Here is a 14,592-nt window from a genome sequence, read left to right on the forward strand (position 1 = left end):
ACATTGCTAGACTTGCTTAATTGCACATTTAAATGCGTGGCTCCATTTTCCAGACACAGGTTCATATTATGCCTTTCTGCTAGATTAAGAACTGAACACGTATGCTAATCAAGCAACCCTTTTCATAATCAGTAAACTACGCCAAAGAAATTGAAAATCCCACTCTAGCACCTCTTTTATCAGTTAATATTTCTCAGCTATTTTCCACAGGCAAAAAGTTATTTGCCTACAGGCAAAAAAAGACTATAGTAGCTTTTTTTTTTTTGCCACAGCATCAGCCCATGCTGAGTTGCTCTTTTTGCACCATCCACTAAAACCCTAAAATATTTTCAGTTGCCGCTTTCCAGAAAACAGTCCGTTGTTCTGGAGGTATGCCTTGCATTCTTAATTTTTGTTTCAAGAAAAAAAAAAGCTGAGGGGTAGCAGTTGGCTATATTAAAACATTTTTCATTTGAACAAGTCACATCTAGCAGCGATCAAGATTTCTCTGCATGACTGGTTTACTTTTATTACCCAATAATTTTTCAATTTCCCAAACATTTTATTCAGCAGTGATTTTATTTTTTACTTCCACAGCATTGATAAAGACACTAGATTGCATCTGGCCTAGGAATGGATTGCTTTGTAGCCCTCACAGAACTACCCACATTCAGTAAGGATTCTCCTGCAAAAGGTTATTTGCCAAAATTTACAAGACAGATCACAATCTACTTCGTGTGGTTTTGGTACCATTAAATTATTTTAAAAAACAACAAAAGATATAAAATGCAATCTCGTACAGGGTCATACTTTATCTTCACACACAAACATAATCTTGGTCTTTAAGTAAATTAGAAGTTAGTTGGGCTTATTTTCAATAAAGCAACATTGAATTGCACAAACTGTATCTGTACATCCTTTTTTCCTTTTCTTGACTCAGATTAATCAATTTTCCTTTTATTCTTCTCTAGGCATGCTCTGGGCTAATTTGGCTGCAGCTTTCCATTTCATTCATTCTTTTTGAGCATCAACACATGAATAACTTTCTCCTAGGTTACAGAGATTCTTCCAGATTTCCATAATTAATGAAAGTTAACAACAGGCTAGAGATTTCATCTGCTGCTCTTTCAAGATTCATGTGCAAAGTACTGAGATTTAATAATAATAAAAAACCTACCCCTAGTAAGCACTGCTTAACATTCCTCCCATACTATATACATGCTATATCATACCAGTGCTAAACAGAGTGGAGAAACAAGGCCAGACATTTCCGCTATCTTTAGCCTCTCACTAGTATATACTGCAGAAACAGAGGACAGTTTCATAAAAACAAACAAAAACCCAGCATTTGATGGCAGCAGCTGATACAGAGAACCTACGACTAGGTCATATTTTAGAGTTTTTAATTTTCTCAAAAGACAGAGCCTCCTTACTAGGTAAGGACAGTTTTTTATATCTGTTATGTGACCTATTCACACATCCCTGGGGATAACACCGGTATGCCACCCTACAGAAAGGAAAAGGGACAACTTCTGAAACAAACTTACTCTTCAAAAAAAATAATGTTGAAATGTTTCTATAAAAATGAAAAATAATAAGATTTTCTCCCCCTATTTATCTTGCTTTCTCAACTGCTTAAGCTTTATTATGATACTGAAAACTTAAAATTACAAATATTTAAACAATAAATCCATCAAATATTTTGCAGACATGAAGACATGTCTCCTGCCTAGTAAAGAAAAAAGATTGTTCCAGTACTTTAGACAACACATCATGATGCTGCAACAGGAATGAAGCAACTAAGTGCCATCTTCAGCACACTACTAGCTCCTATTTTAATATTCTGAACATGAAGAGGACTGACTGGAATAATTATGCACATTTCAAGCAAAAAGCATCAATGATGAGTCTAAACTTGATAGTAAGCTTCAGCACTTCAAACAAAATCTTGTGATAATATGGCTTGACATGACTACATAGTATTAGGGTGTAATATGCAGATATCACCCATCATCATTAAGCAGTAAAGAACTATAGTTCACTAATACTTAATTTAGGACAGAACTTAACATTTTATTATCCTTGTGAAAGCCATCCAGAAAAATATTTCTTAATTCAATTCAATATTAAGCTTTTATAAATATATACTCTTAAAGGGGAATTATAGCAAGAAACATCAATGCATAAATATAAGAAAGAATTAATTAGAGCACTGAGATTTTGAAAACAATGCAGAGACTCTGAAAAAGGTAAATAACGAATGCAGTCTATCTAGGAAGGGACACTTACATCTTCGTTCCAGTCTTCTGCTGTCCATTCTTCTATTGAATTTTTCCAGGCTCCTATTACAATTTGGGGAAGGAAAGAAAACAGTTACCAGCTAAAAATACAACATCGTATTTCAACCCTTCTGCATTAAAAGCAGTTCTGTTTTGATTATTAGTAAAACAACTTGAGAAGATGATGGCTGGAAACATGGGATGCCCTACGAAATTGGCCTGCAGATTCAAGCTTTCGGGAGGTGTTTTTTTTGTTTGTTTTGTTTTTTAAAGCTTTGGTCTATGATTTCAGGTATTTCTTAGCCACTGTGGCACCAGACATAATTTGCACAAAGGCATGTCTGCAACCAATGATTAACATTAAACATTACCAAGAAGTTCCTCCTATACCCACCCCCATGACAGGAAGGGGTTGCTCTGCCCCTCCACAGGATCTCCCAGCTTCATAACAAATTCATACGATCAAAACACCTGCTCTGACATCCATAATCCTACTTTCAACACACTCAAACTCAAGACCCAAGCTATTACTTCTGAAGGCTCCTTTCCAACCTGTTAACCCTCTCCTCAAGGCAGGGCAACCGGAAGCCCTTCTCCTTCCAGAAAGGTTTGATCTTAAAACATATATAATTGATATCATGGCAGCAGAAGAGTCAATAAGCTTCCACTGTAGCTGTAAAGCATTTCTTCCCATCACTTGTGGCACAACGCAGCAAACACCAGAGCACAGCACCCAGTCCACAGCATGCAAAAGAAGTGAAGCTCCAGGAAACAACCCTACAGATTTAAAGACCTGGTTCCTTTCCCTAGGAAACAGCAGACCCAGACATGCAAGAGCAATGAATGGACTGTAGGCCTTGCCCACCAGCATAAGCACAGGGAAGGGTAACCCAGCAACAACCTGAGCTGCCATCTGAACTACAAAACCACAAGCCAAGGAAACACCAGCATTTGAAGTTCCTGGTACCATCACCTTTGATCAAGCACAAAAGCAAAAGAACTACGACTTGAATCCCATCCTCTTGCTGAACCAGGAACCCCCTTGAGACACATCAGAAACAAAAGCCCCCTGAAGATAGCACCAAATCCCACTTGTACTGACAGGATCACTAAATTAGTGCGGCCTTCTGTACCCTTTTAAAAAGCAGCAGCCAAGCCAGAGCAGGGCTGAATGGCACTAATCTAGTGATCTAGGCCAACCACAGAGAGATACACACAGAGTGAGAAGGAACGGATTGTATACCTCGGAATCCAAAATTATTTGGCAGGTCTTGAGCAAGGTAACATCCACTCTGGGTTGGCTCTGTGGAGCAATATAACATTGCCTGAAACATCTTGCTCTTGTTTTTACCACAGCCCCTAACTAGGAGTAATCTTTCTTATTGTGATATAACAGGGCACTTGAAAAATAACTAAAAATCATATGAAAGCACGCCAAAATTACAATACCTTGAACTTCTAGGCTAACCCACACATTTCCACAGAAATTCTGGACATCTAGAAAGGAGGCAAAGCCTCATGAACAGGACTCTAGAGAGAGTTTTTCTTCCCCCTCTCCTGGCCAGCACATGACCCTTTCCTCTGATATTTCTTCTTTACAGAAATTCATCCCCTCTTCGCCCTACTTGGATTTATTTCACGTTACGCAGAGCAAGGACCATCTCTGCAGCAGACACACCTTGCGATTGGTGCCAGAGCTGCCCAAGGGAGCTCAGAACCTGGTAAAACAAAGAAATAAAAGCCTTGGCAAAGCATGCCTGAGCCCCTTGCGTTCCTCACCACACCTTTTGGAGACTGGAGCTGTTTGGAATAACACTGGGACATTTTCCTAATACTCCATGTGAACTTCTATCCATTGCTTCTACTCACGACTACACTTCTGTGCATTCACTCCTTTCCAACACTGAACACAACCCTTCACTCTTTTATTAGCTGACCCAGGCTAAGTTCATCATTGTCACTTATTAACACATTGCCTTACAAAAATCAATCCTTCCAACGTCAGGTGTTTTATTGCTCTTCTCTGACTTAAATCCCCACTGCTAACAGCTTCCTGCTATTGACAGGCTTCTAAGTCTGATCTTGCCACAAGTCTAACAACTTCCTTTTTGTCCATAATCCACCCTGGTGTTATTGTAGCTCCATACATTCTCTTCCCAACCTTTACCCCCATGCTTTGTGAAGTATTACTGTTTAACGGTTCTGTTTTCCACTGAAATTATGCTTTGTGTTTTCAAGGATCCTTGTCTATCAGCTTCAACATACACTCCCATGTCTGACTGTTTTGTGTTTTCTTCTGCAAAAAAGATCAATTTCAGAAAGTCATAAAGCCAATCAGAAGTATAAAATATGGCTTTGGTACAGCTTCAAATATTTTCCTCCAATTCCTCACTTCCTGCCACTTCTCCCTCCCCCCCCTTTTTTATTCGGCCCTATGTATTTGCCCCAAAATTATTTTATTTTGGTCTATCTCAAATATTAATAAAGTATTAATAAATATATGAGTATTAATAAATATACTAATCCTTTTCTTCTGGGTTACATCCACATCTTCAAATGATCTGAGTGATTCCTTTAAGTGTTCCTTCTGACTCCTACAGCAGTCCTAAGGAAACAGCTTCCATGAGACTTCCAAGCTACCGATTTCCCTTCTTCCCATTGGACAGATACACTAGAATTTAGTTTCTTTCTTTCTTGGTTGTCATTCTTCACTTTCAGAGTCATTTTAAGCTGCTTATAACCAAGGTGGTATGAATAAAGTTTTTCTGTGAAATTTATGAAACTCTACCAAAGCTACGGTAACAGTAAATTACCAGAATAAAATATCCATTGTTTATAGTCTACTCTGAAAAGTGAGCACCTCCATCCTAATTTATTTTTTAAGAACTGGTGCAATTTGTTGTTCAAGATCTCCCATTGCCTTGAACAAACAGGAAAAAAAAGGTAAGAAAATGAAAACTCAGCATGCCTCATGCCTCTAAGAAAGCATCAGTTGAATTGTTCAAGTCTAACCCCTTTTGGATAAAACTTGGTCATTTTGTTTCCCTCTACCTGTCCCTTCCCTTTGCTTTGCTGTAGAACATTACTTCTATAAGAACTAGGATGCTGAATTATTTGGAATAGTTACACAAAAACATTATAAACCATTAGGATTTGCCTTTTATTCTCTATTTCAACTATTAACACTAAGTTTTACTACCAAAGAGACAGCTAGCTGTTCTACAGAACTACAAAACAATGCCTCCAAAAAACCCTCTCACTCAGGCTGCTGCAATTCCTCCAGCATCAGCAATGATTCAGGGTACGAGGTTCTAGAGCACTTTGGAAGCACACATGGAAGCAACAACATTTCTGGAACAAATTGTTTGTTTTTAATGGATTTTTTTTTTTTAAGTTAATCCTCTCCCAGCATTGGCTTAAAGAGGAAATACTTTGTAAATATTCATCCTCCAAGTTTAAGTTCTCTGTGGAGCTGTCTTCAGAAAACATTTTAATATTCAAAACTGGCTCAGCGTCTCCACGTAGTTGCCCACTATATGCTTTTTGCTGGAATTGCAAGCAAAAGACACTATGGGACTGGGTAATAAGAAATAAAGAAGGATTTCCACTCTGCCTTTTCCCTGTTTATACTGTTATGACATTCACCAGCCTACTGCAGGCTTTACAGCTCTCCATGCATACACTCGTCCTCTGGTTCATGTCTAGCATCTTCACATGACTCTTTACTGGGACTTCTGATCTGTAACTAACATAAAAGCACTGTAAATTAAAAGGAACTAAAAAACCCTAAACCCTAAAACCCTAGTAGGTATGTTGAACAAGCCAAATAACAGCTCAACTCTGTACAACCTGCTTCCTGCCCCGCACCTTGTCTGCGGCTCCTTCCCCTCTCCTCTCTTCCTTCCCAGCACTCCCACTTCTGCTTGAAAACTGCTGCCCCAGCTGCAACCTCCTCTTTAACCACCCTCAAGATGCTTTCCAGCACAAGGTTGAAAGCCCTCTCCTCTCAGGTAAAACTAAGTTACTCAATTTTAAACCTACTCTTAATAAAAAAAAAAAAAATGGGGAGGAGGTGTATACATCAGATTATTTTCTGACATTCCTAGCACTTGTCTGAAGAAGAAACAACAAAATAAAATTCTCTGCCTATACTGATATGTACACACAGGCATTTTGACTTTGTTCTGTCAGTTACAGTGCCTTTGCACTGGAAGTTAAAGAAGATTAGCAGCAGAAAGGTATTTGGCATCCATAAAGAACATTCACAGTCATCTACTTCAGATTTCCACTCACTAAATTATTGCACAGGAAACTCCCTACATTGACAAACACCCCTATATTGCAGGAAACCCCCTACACTCATACACCTAAGAGCCAACTAGGCCAAGAAAACCTCTCCTCACAGTCCCCAACATCCCATACATGCCTAAAGTTGCTTCACTGAAATCCGATGCAGTTCTTGCTGACATGCATAGGGCCTAACAGCAAAAATGGACATGGCATCAAAAAACAAGTTCCACACACACACACAGGCTGGCGTGCTTTCAATCTCCACTATTTCCTTAGCAGCAAACCCCTTGTGTGGACTCATTCACACTCTCCTGGGGATCTGTTCAGCTGCATCCACTCACTCATGGCCAGAATTTTTCCATTACTGAAGACTGAGGAGATGCCCACAAAAGGGAGAGGTTGCAGGCAGGTGGCATACAAAGGCTACAAGCTCACAGGGAGGGTCACCACCATTCAGGCTCACTTGGGAAGCAGAACACAAGCCGAAGTCTTTTATAAACCACAGCCTCCTAACTGTGATCATTAATAAATAACCAGGGAATTTTCTACCTCTGCTCCAGCCTCCTCATGCCTTTCTTGCCTGTCTTTAGTCAGACAATCTTATTGCTTCCATTCATTAAACCTTATTGCTTCGATTATGTTTGTGACAACGTATCTTGTCCTCCACTACCATACAGCAAGCATCAGCATTCTTAAGGGTATTTTTTAACTGCCTTTGTAACTCCTTACCTGATCAACATATTTGAAAAACTAACATGAGTGAAAGTAAAAGGCATGCTCCTGTTTATGCTACACCACCAAATCTTTTAAAATGCAATTTCCTGGAAAGATGCCCTATTTCGCAAAAGAGCTCCCCATCCAATGATCATTAATGTCCTCAGTGCCACTCTCCCACATTGGTCTGCCAGGAAGCAGCTCTCGAGTGACAAGACAGCTGTCTAATAAGAGTGCCTGAATGCTGAGCCTCTTACTGCCTTGTCCAGTTACGTGATAAGTGGCTTTTATGAAGTTTAGAAAGCTGCACCTCAAGGGGCTCACTGCAGTGCTCCACAAACCGCACACTGGCCTCCAGTACCAGTCTTTTCCTTCCACACTTGACAGAGGTTGTGAAAAAAAAGTCATCTCAGCTGGCTTCAGTAATGAAGGGATCAGAAGAGTCACTCTTTACTGGGGCTTTAAAAACAAGAAGTCTCTCCTGTCAGCCAGTGTTTTCCAAGTGTGGATAATAACATACATGAATTTCTCCATCATGGCACAGCCTTCCCTTGGTCTTCATCTCCTGCCACAGGCTACAAGAAGCAACAATCTTGTTTTTCCATGTCACAAACAGGTCACATTCTTCATTTCTGAATCACCATGATATGACTGTGAAGTGGTTCCTTTCCAGACCGTCTTGTCTCTTGCCTTTAGCCAGGAGTGCACACTTCATAGAGCAACATACAGCTGCCTCTATCTTCAGAGAGGCAGACTGCTCTTCTGGCTTCTGTTCAAGTGCCTACTCATGTTTTAGTTAATAATTCTCTTCAAAGGTGCCAGATCTTGGAACTCTCCTCTATCCCAGAAACTCACATGCTCAAGTTCCTATGTTGTACAGGCAGAGCTTCCACAGACATCACAGTGTCACAAAGTAGATTTATATTTATCAATAGTTTTTTCCTTTTTCTTCTACTTAGATATTCAGATCCTACTGCTCAATGCCCGTGAACTAATCATTTTCAGTGGCACTTGCAACCTTAACTACAATTAGGTGAAATCTTAAGCAGCACTTAAGATTCTTTACATACAAGGTTCTTCCAATAACTCTTCCAATCACCCTTTGTCTCTCAAGGGATTGTTAGTGATAAAACAAAAGATTGCAAATTGCCTTGCCCTGAATTTAACTGGAGAGTCATGCGGGCTACAGCACCTGCTCTACAATTTAGCAGCAGCAAAGCTACAAAAATGAACTACTGTCTGTGCCACATGAGATGTATTCACATTTTCACAAGGTAGCTGAACACTAACAGAACAGTTATTTTAACTGCAATTTGCTACAGGTCTTCATTCCAATCCTTCCACTTCTGGAAGCATCTTACCAGTTCCATCATCTGCATCATTCTGACCAGTCTCCCAAATCTCTGATTTTGTCCCAAAGCCATCAGTGGCAGAAGACTCCGTATAGTCTGCAGGGTTAAATGTCCTAGAGTTTTAAAAGTTAAGAAATGGAAGAGAACACATGGGTCATTCATTGAACAAAAAGTGCCATCATTTTTAGCTGAAGTTGTATTAGATTTAACATCTTGATTTCCACAAATATTTATCTTGATCATTTTGGTTTCCAAAGAATTTTTTCCTCTATGAGCAGACATGGATAAAAAAGGGAGAAAAGAGAAAAGGAAGAAGAAAAAAAAGCAAGGAAACTGTAGAGAAACCGAACCAGAACAAGAATTCCTGAAAATGCAGTTAACAGCATACCTACTCCTCCCCATCCTCTAAAGCATTAGATTATAACGCTTCATAATGCTTTATTATAATGCTTTAGCTCTAAGCCTTTCTCAGATGATAGTTTCTTGGTGGCTGACTGATAAGAAACCAGTATCATATAATTTCAGAGTACCACACTTGTGCAGACAGCAGTCAGAACATCAGTAAGATTTCAGAATGCACTCCTGACACCAAGGCCAAAAACACAGATGCAGATAACAGGTGAAAGATTACAGAAGAACCTCCTTTCGGTTCATCATATGGACTGTGAACAAGAAGGATTATTAGAGAAGTAGAATTAGCCTTCTGTTCACCACGACATCACCAATGTTACACGAATGTCATTTAGGGCAAACACTGGCAGTAATGGAGGCTTGATTCTCTGAATCAAGTTATTCTGTCAAAAAAAAGAATCTTTAGAACTACTGAGTAACTACCGTTGATTGTTTTCAGGTACATGCATGCCCAAACAGTGAAAGCATGAAACCTCAAAAACAGGAGAGCGCTTATAATCACTTGTCTTCCTATTTTTATTTAGGACTCACACATTCCACTGAAACAAATACCTTTTCCAATGTACCTAGGACAATAAGCACCACACAGCACTTTGAGCCTCCTAGGCACTATGTGGCTCTTACTGATAGGTACAATTGGGTTTTTCCAAGTTTGATACGTTAACATCAAGTGAACTTAGATTAGGGTTCTACAGACGTGTCCAGTCAAACACTGATTTAAGACAAAAATAATCCAGATATTAACTAACAGATCTATGAATTTTTGCATCTGTAGTGATTTATCATACATAAAGCAATATTAATACATACAGTGGCAAACAGTCTTGCCACTGAGTTTGATCCTCCCCGAAATCTGTGCTCTGCATGTTTCTTACCCCATGCCTTGGGCTGAAAACCTCCCCGCTCCTCTCCCTCTGCCACGTCCAAACCCTAGGAGAGAAAACACCGTTTAACAGCAACAGCAGAGAAGGAGCCGGTCACTAGTCTGTCACATTAGAAAATATTATGATCGAAGCAAACTACCACAGAAAAAATATATCCTTCCCAAATTTTCTCACAGGAGAATGTTTCCCTAGCATATGCAAGTCATGCTGCATGTTTCAGTAGGACTTCCATTCTTTGCTGGCTTTTCCGTAACTAGAGAAGTAGCTCAAAGTTCTAACAAAAGGACTTACCTAAAGCCTCATCCCAAATGAGGCTGCCATTGCCAAATCAGTCACCATTGTTCAAAAATTAGTCTCTAATTTCTCACTCTTGCTTACACAGCTCTCATAGCCCAGCCCTCATGCATGGTCTGGTCTCTCCAGAAATTTCTTGTCATTCCTTGTTGGTGACAAGAACATTTAAGTACACCATTTATTTCCTTCTTTCCATCGGCCTCCCTTGCCCACCTCTACCTTCTTGCACTTTCTCCTACCTGCAAACACATTTCCTTGCCCCTTACTCATAGTCACTGACATGATGATTACTCAGTTCAGATTACTCACACAACTCCCATTATCACCCACAAAAGTTTGTTTCTATTCAAACAACAAAAATTTGTTGTCCCACATTTTGATTCCAGTCTCAGTTCACAAGCTTCTTATTCCAGTCAATGGCTTTATTTTTGCATGCAGCATAGTGCCAACAAGGCATTAGATTTTATTACTTAAACGCCCATACCATACAGCTCTACATAAACCCCTAGAAAGTCATTTCTTACATGTAGTATCTTCTACAATGATTCTATTTTTATGCCTTTTTTAGGATATTAATATCTGAGGCCTATCCAGTTGTGTTTGGTTTGGTTTTTTTTTCAGAATGACTGTGATTGTTTCATATTACAAGGACAGGAGCAGGTCAAGAACTGCAGACTAAGAAAAAAGCGATATCTATTTTAATGACAAAATTATGCAGTAATTACAAGTCTGCAAGCAACTATAAGTTTACCAGAATACAAATATTATAATCTTAAGTCAGTGATGCACTGGTTCTCCAAACATCAGAATTACCTAGGATAGGCAGCTTGAATTTGGATCAAAATTACCCCTTATTTTCAGGGGACCATTTAAAATAAGTTAGAACAGTAGCTCCAGGACATGGTAAAACCAGTTCAGGAAGCTCCTTTTCTGATGACTTTCCTTTCCCTCTGCTCACCACTCATTCTCCCCCTTGGCCTAGTTCACTGTGCAAGTTTTGAAAGACATTTCTGGTTATTTAAAATGTTTGCTACCTACATTTTTAAGGACTTCTCAGAAGCATCAAGATACCAGGACAGCTTTATCCACGTTTTGTCAGAAAACGTTTACCCATACTCTACACAACATACTGGTAGCTACAGGGAAGATGTGAAAATCTGCAGAAGAAGGATTTCCATTTAGGCACACATGGCATTTTTGTGGGACAGGAACACAGAGGTGAAGTCTGGGGAGCTGGTCCATGGCATTAAGTGGTCACAGCACTCAGACCCATGAAGACAGAAACCAGTGCAGCATTTATTAATGGAGCACAGAACAGAGGCCAACATGTTTTTGGAAAAGCTCAGCTATGAAACAGATGAGGAGCTGCAAAACACAAACAGCCAAGCAGCAACGTTTGACTGAGGCAAACATCAGATATAGAGATATCAGCTAGAATAGCTGGCATGAAAGTAACACTTTCCCAGCCTCTCAAGTTCAAAAATCCCAAAGACCAAACTTAGTATATTAAGCAGAAGATGGTTGTAGCAACTGAGGCGTATGTAAGATGCTGTATCAGCACCTGCACAATAAATTACCAGCTAAAAGCAACAATAAGAATCTCTAACTTTAAAGTACTTTGTATATAAAGGAAATCACACTGTTTATGAAGATACAAGTCTTAGACTACTAGCCAGCAAAGATATGTCTGTATCAGATCACTTGGGAAGCTAATCCTGAACTTGAACCTCAGTGGGTTCCCTTAACTTCACAAAACTGTGTCAATGCTTTTTATCGAAACAAAAATTCATTAAAACTTTACCAAACGTAAATAAAACCATACCAATGAAAACTAAATGGAAGCATCAAACCTTTAGGGTTACAGGAAACAGTGAATTCGAAGTTAGAAAAGATACTTATGCAGAACTAATTCAAAATATGGGACAGCGAGTACACACCAGTGAAAGACTAACTCAGCTCGGATGTGGTCTCATATATCATAGTCATTAATGCAAGATGCCCACGGGAAGTGCTGATACTCTCTTTGACACAACCAGGTCACTAACATATTCTTAAATTCTCATGCTAAGAAAGTTACTTCTCACAGCTGCCAAAATTAAAACATGGCCTTAAAATACTTAGAAGGCGCTATTTAACAATACAGAGAAGTTACAGTTATGAAGGAACTGTGAATTTCCATCATGTGTTTGCAAGCTTTTCATGCTTTTTAATGGTGACTAAAAGGTCTGTGAGCAAACAGCGCTTCACACTGCAATTCAGCAACACAAATCCCAAGCATGCAGTTTCATAGCAGCTTAAACCCATTTAAATGAGAACTACTACAACAGAAGCCATCCTCACCTGTGATCCCAAGCTGTCATCTCTCTTGCACAGACAGATTTGCAAATACAACCACTGATCACAAAATGACCATCAGAAAATAAAACGATTATGTCATTGTTGGATCAGCTTTCTGAACCAGATCCCTGCTTGTTCAATGCCAGAAAAGCAGTCACCTTCACACAGGTGTCAGTGAAGATCAGGTAGACCTGTCATCCCCAGCTACCATGCTGCCTCCCCATTTTTTTCTTTTTTTGGCTTGGTTAGTTTTAAACTTAATCAATTTCCAACTGCATCAGGGGACAGACTGGATTAATTCCTCCCAGCAGTAATTCCAATTTACACTGGCAGAAAGGTTTAACACAAAGAAGATATGGTTTCAATTATAATGGTCAATGTTTCCAAAAGCTTTTTTTTCCCCCCTCTGGTAACTCACTATCATCTATTCTTCTATCAACATTTTTAATCTACCCACAAAGAGAACAAGTGACTTGGCAGTAGCTCATTATATCTTCCACTAAGATTACAGGAATAGATTTTCTTACAATCAATCAGCACATTAAACACAAAAGCAACAACAAGTAAAGAATAATATTACTACTCTATCTCATGTAAACGCTTGTAAAACTTCTTCATTCCTTTCCACTTGGATCTACAAACAACAGGCTAAAACATCAAGGCAACATTGCTTACTCATTTCTGTTCCAGGAAACCAAGAGTGGGGAACTACGTTTAAAGTCAATTCCGATTAACATTCCTGCTACTGCCCTATCCAATGTCATAACTTTAAGTGATGAAATATTTAAAACATTTTGTTTTAACATTTTAATTCTGTTCAACTGCTTGTTGTTTCCTTTATGCTCTCCAGCACATCTCAGTCAACTAGGTTCACAATGGCATCACTTGGTCACTTTACAGTTAATTTCTTGCATTCATTCCAGTAGAGAAAGCAGTCGTATCCAGGCAGGTGGGGAGATCTTCTGCTTCCAGTAAAACACATTGGGAGTTCAAAACTCCCATAATCACAAAACAAGTGTTAACTCTGATACTTCCCTACACGGGAAGAATGGTTCAGCTCACTCAGAGCTTCTTACCCAAAACAAATGTACACTGAAAGTGTCCACAAGATCAATGTGTAGTCCCACAGGCTGAATGGAACTATCCCATTAATTTAATAGCCTACTTTATAGAAAAAATAGTTTACAGCCTTAAATCCTTCCAAGTGAACACACATACTCTATTTCAAAACTAAGATTTTCACACTGACAAGTTTAAATAAGACAAAAATATTATCAAGGTTAAGAAAGAGGCCTAAGAATAGCTGAAAGGGAAAGGAAACAGACTGGAAGAGCAGGTAATACTGAAGAGCTGTGTTTATCTCAGACTACAGAGTAGTTGGACAGCCCAAACCCATGTTCAGGAAACACACAGCCAGCCAATCTCCAGTGGAAGATGAGATAACAGAGGCCTAAGCCCTATGAATAGATAAAGCTAAGCATATAAAAAGCTCATATTCTGTGTACTTCATGCTACCAAAATAAACACCGATGTTCTAGGTAATAATTCAAATCATTTTTCTTATTAGTCATCATAAAGCTAGGAGCATCACATCAGTTTTATATACTGCATGTGCTCTAATAACGATCTTTAAAAGGAAGTGCAGAAAACTTTCAACTCCAAATTTGCATCAAAAGAAAAAAGTAACTTATGTTAAAGTTCTGGTTAATCTCTTTAAAAAATATGTAAGCTCAAAAAAAAAATACATAATGCTAACTACAGCAAAACTAAACAGACTTCAAACTGTGACCTTCAGAAGGTCTGCTCTGCATTCATGTTTTAGAAAAACAACATCCTTACTAGTTCTGGCAAAGCAAATCCAAAACATGTTCTGTGCCAACTGTGCTAAGCTTTTAAAACAAGAAAATGTTTAGACATGCAATTCTGGTTACAGAAGCTCATTTTCTTCCCCATCACCTATTTTTTAGTTTTAAAAATTAAGGAAAAAAGGAGATCAACAATTTAGACTGGTCTGATATTTACAAAAAGGATACACTGCTCTATTTTCTTACA

The 14,592-nt window shown here is 38.9% G+C and overlaps 1 protein-coding gene across 23 annotated transcripts in view; it reads right to left on the bottom strand.

The window, feature by feature from the left end:
• UBAP2 (ubiquitin associated protein 2) overlaps positions 1–14,592 on the bottom strand; it is a 160,937-nt gene that overhangs the window by 111,322 nt on the left and 35,023 nt on the right. For 10 of the 23 annotated variants that reach the window (XM_072030794.1, XM_038169813.2, XM_038169808.2 and 7 more), the window contains 3 exons: positions 9,901–9,955; positions 8,624–8,727; positions 2,269–2,321 (listed from right to left, as the gene is read on the bottom strand). In XM_072030794.1, the coding sequence (XP_071886895.1) occupies positions 2,269–2,321; positions 8,624–8,727; positions 9,901–9,955 (212 nt within the window). Of the gene's footprint in view, positions 1–2,268; positions 2,322–3,501; positions 3,562–8,623; positions 8,728–9,900; positions 9,956–14,592 lie in introns of all 23 variants that reach the window. The other 13 variants (XM_027446475.3, XM_072030791.1, XM_072030796.1 and 10 more) reach the window with 2 other exon arrangements.

This window comes from Anas platyrhynchos, chromosome Z, assembly GCF_047663525.1.
Source record: "Anas platyrhynchos isolate ZD024472 breed Pekin duck chromosome Z, IASCAAS_PekinDuck_T2T, whole genome shotgun sequence".
NCBI classification, from domain to species: Eukaryota; Metazoa; Chordata; class Aves; order Anseriformes; family Anatidae; genus Anas; species Anas platyrhynchos.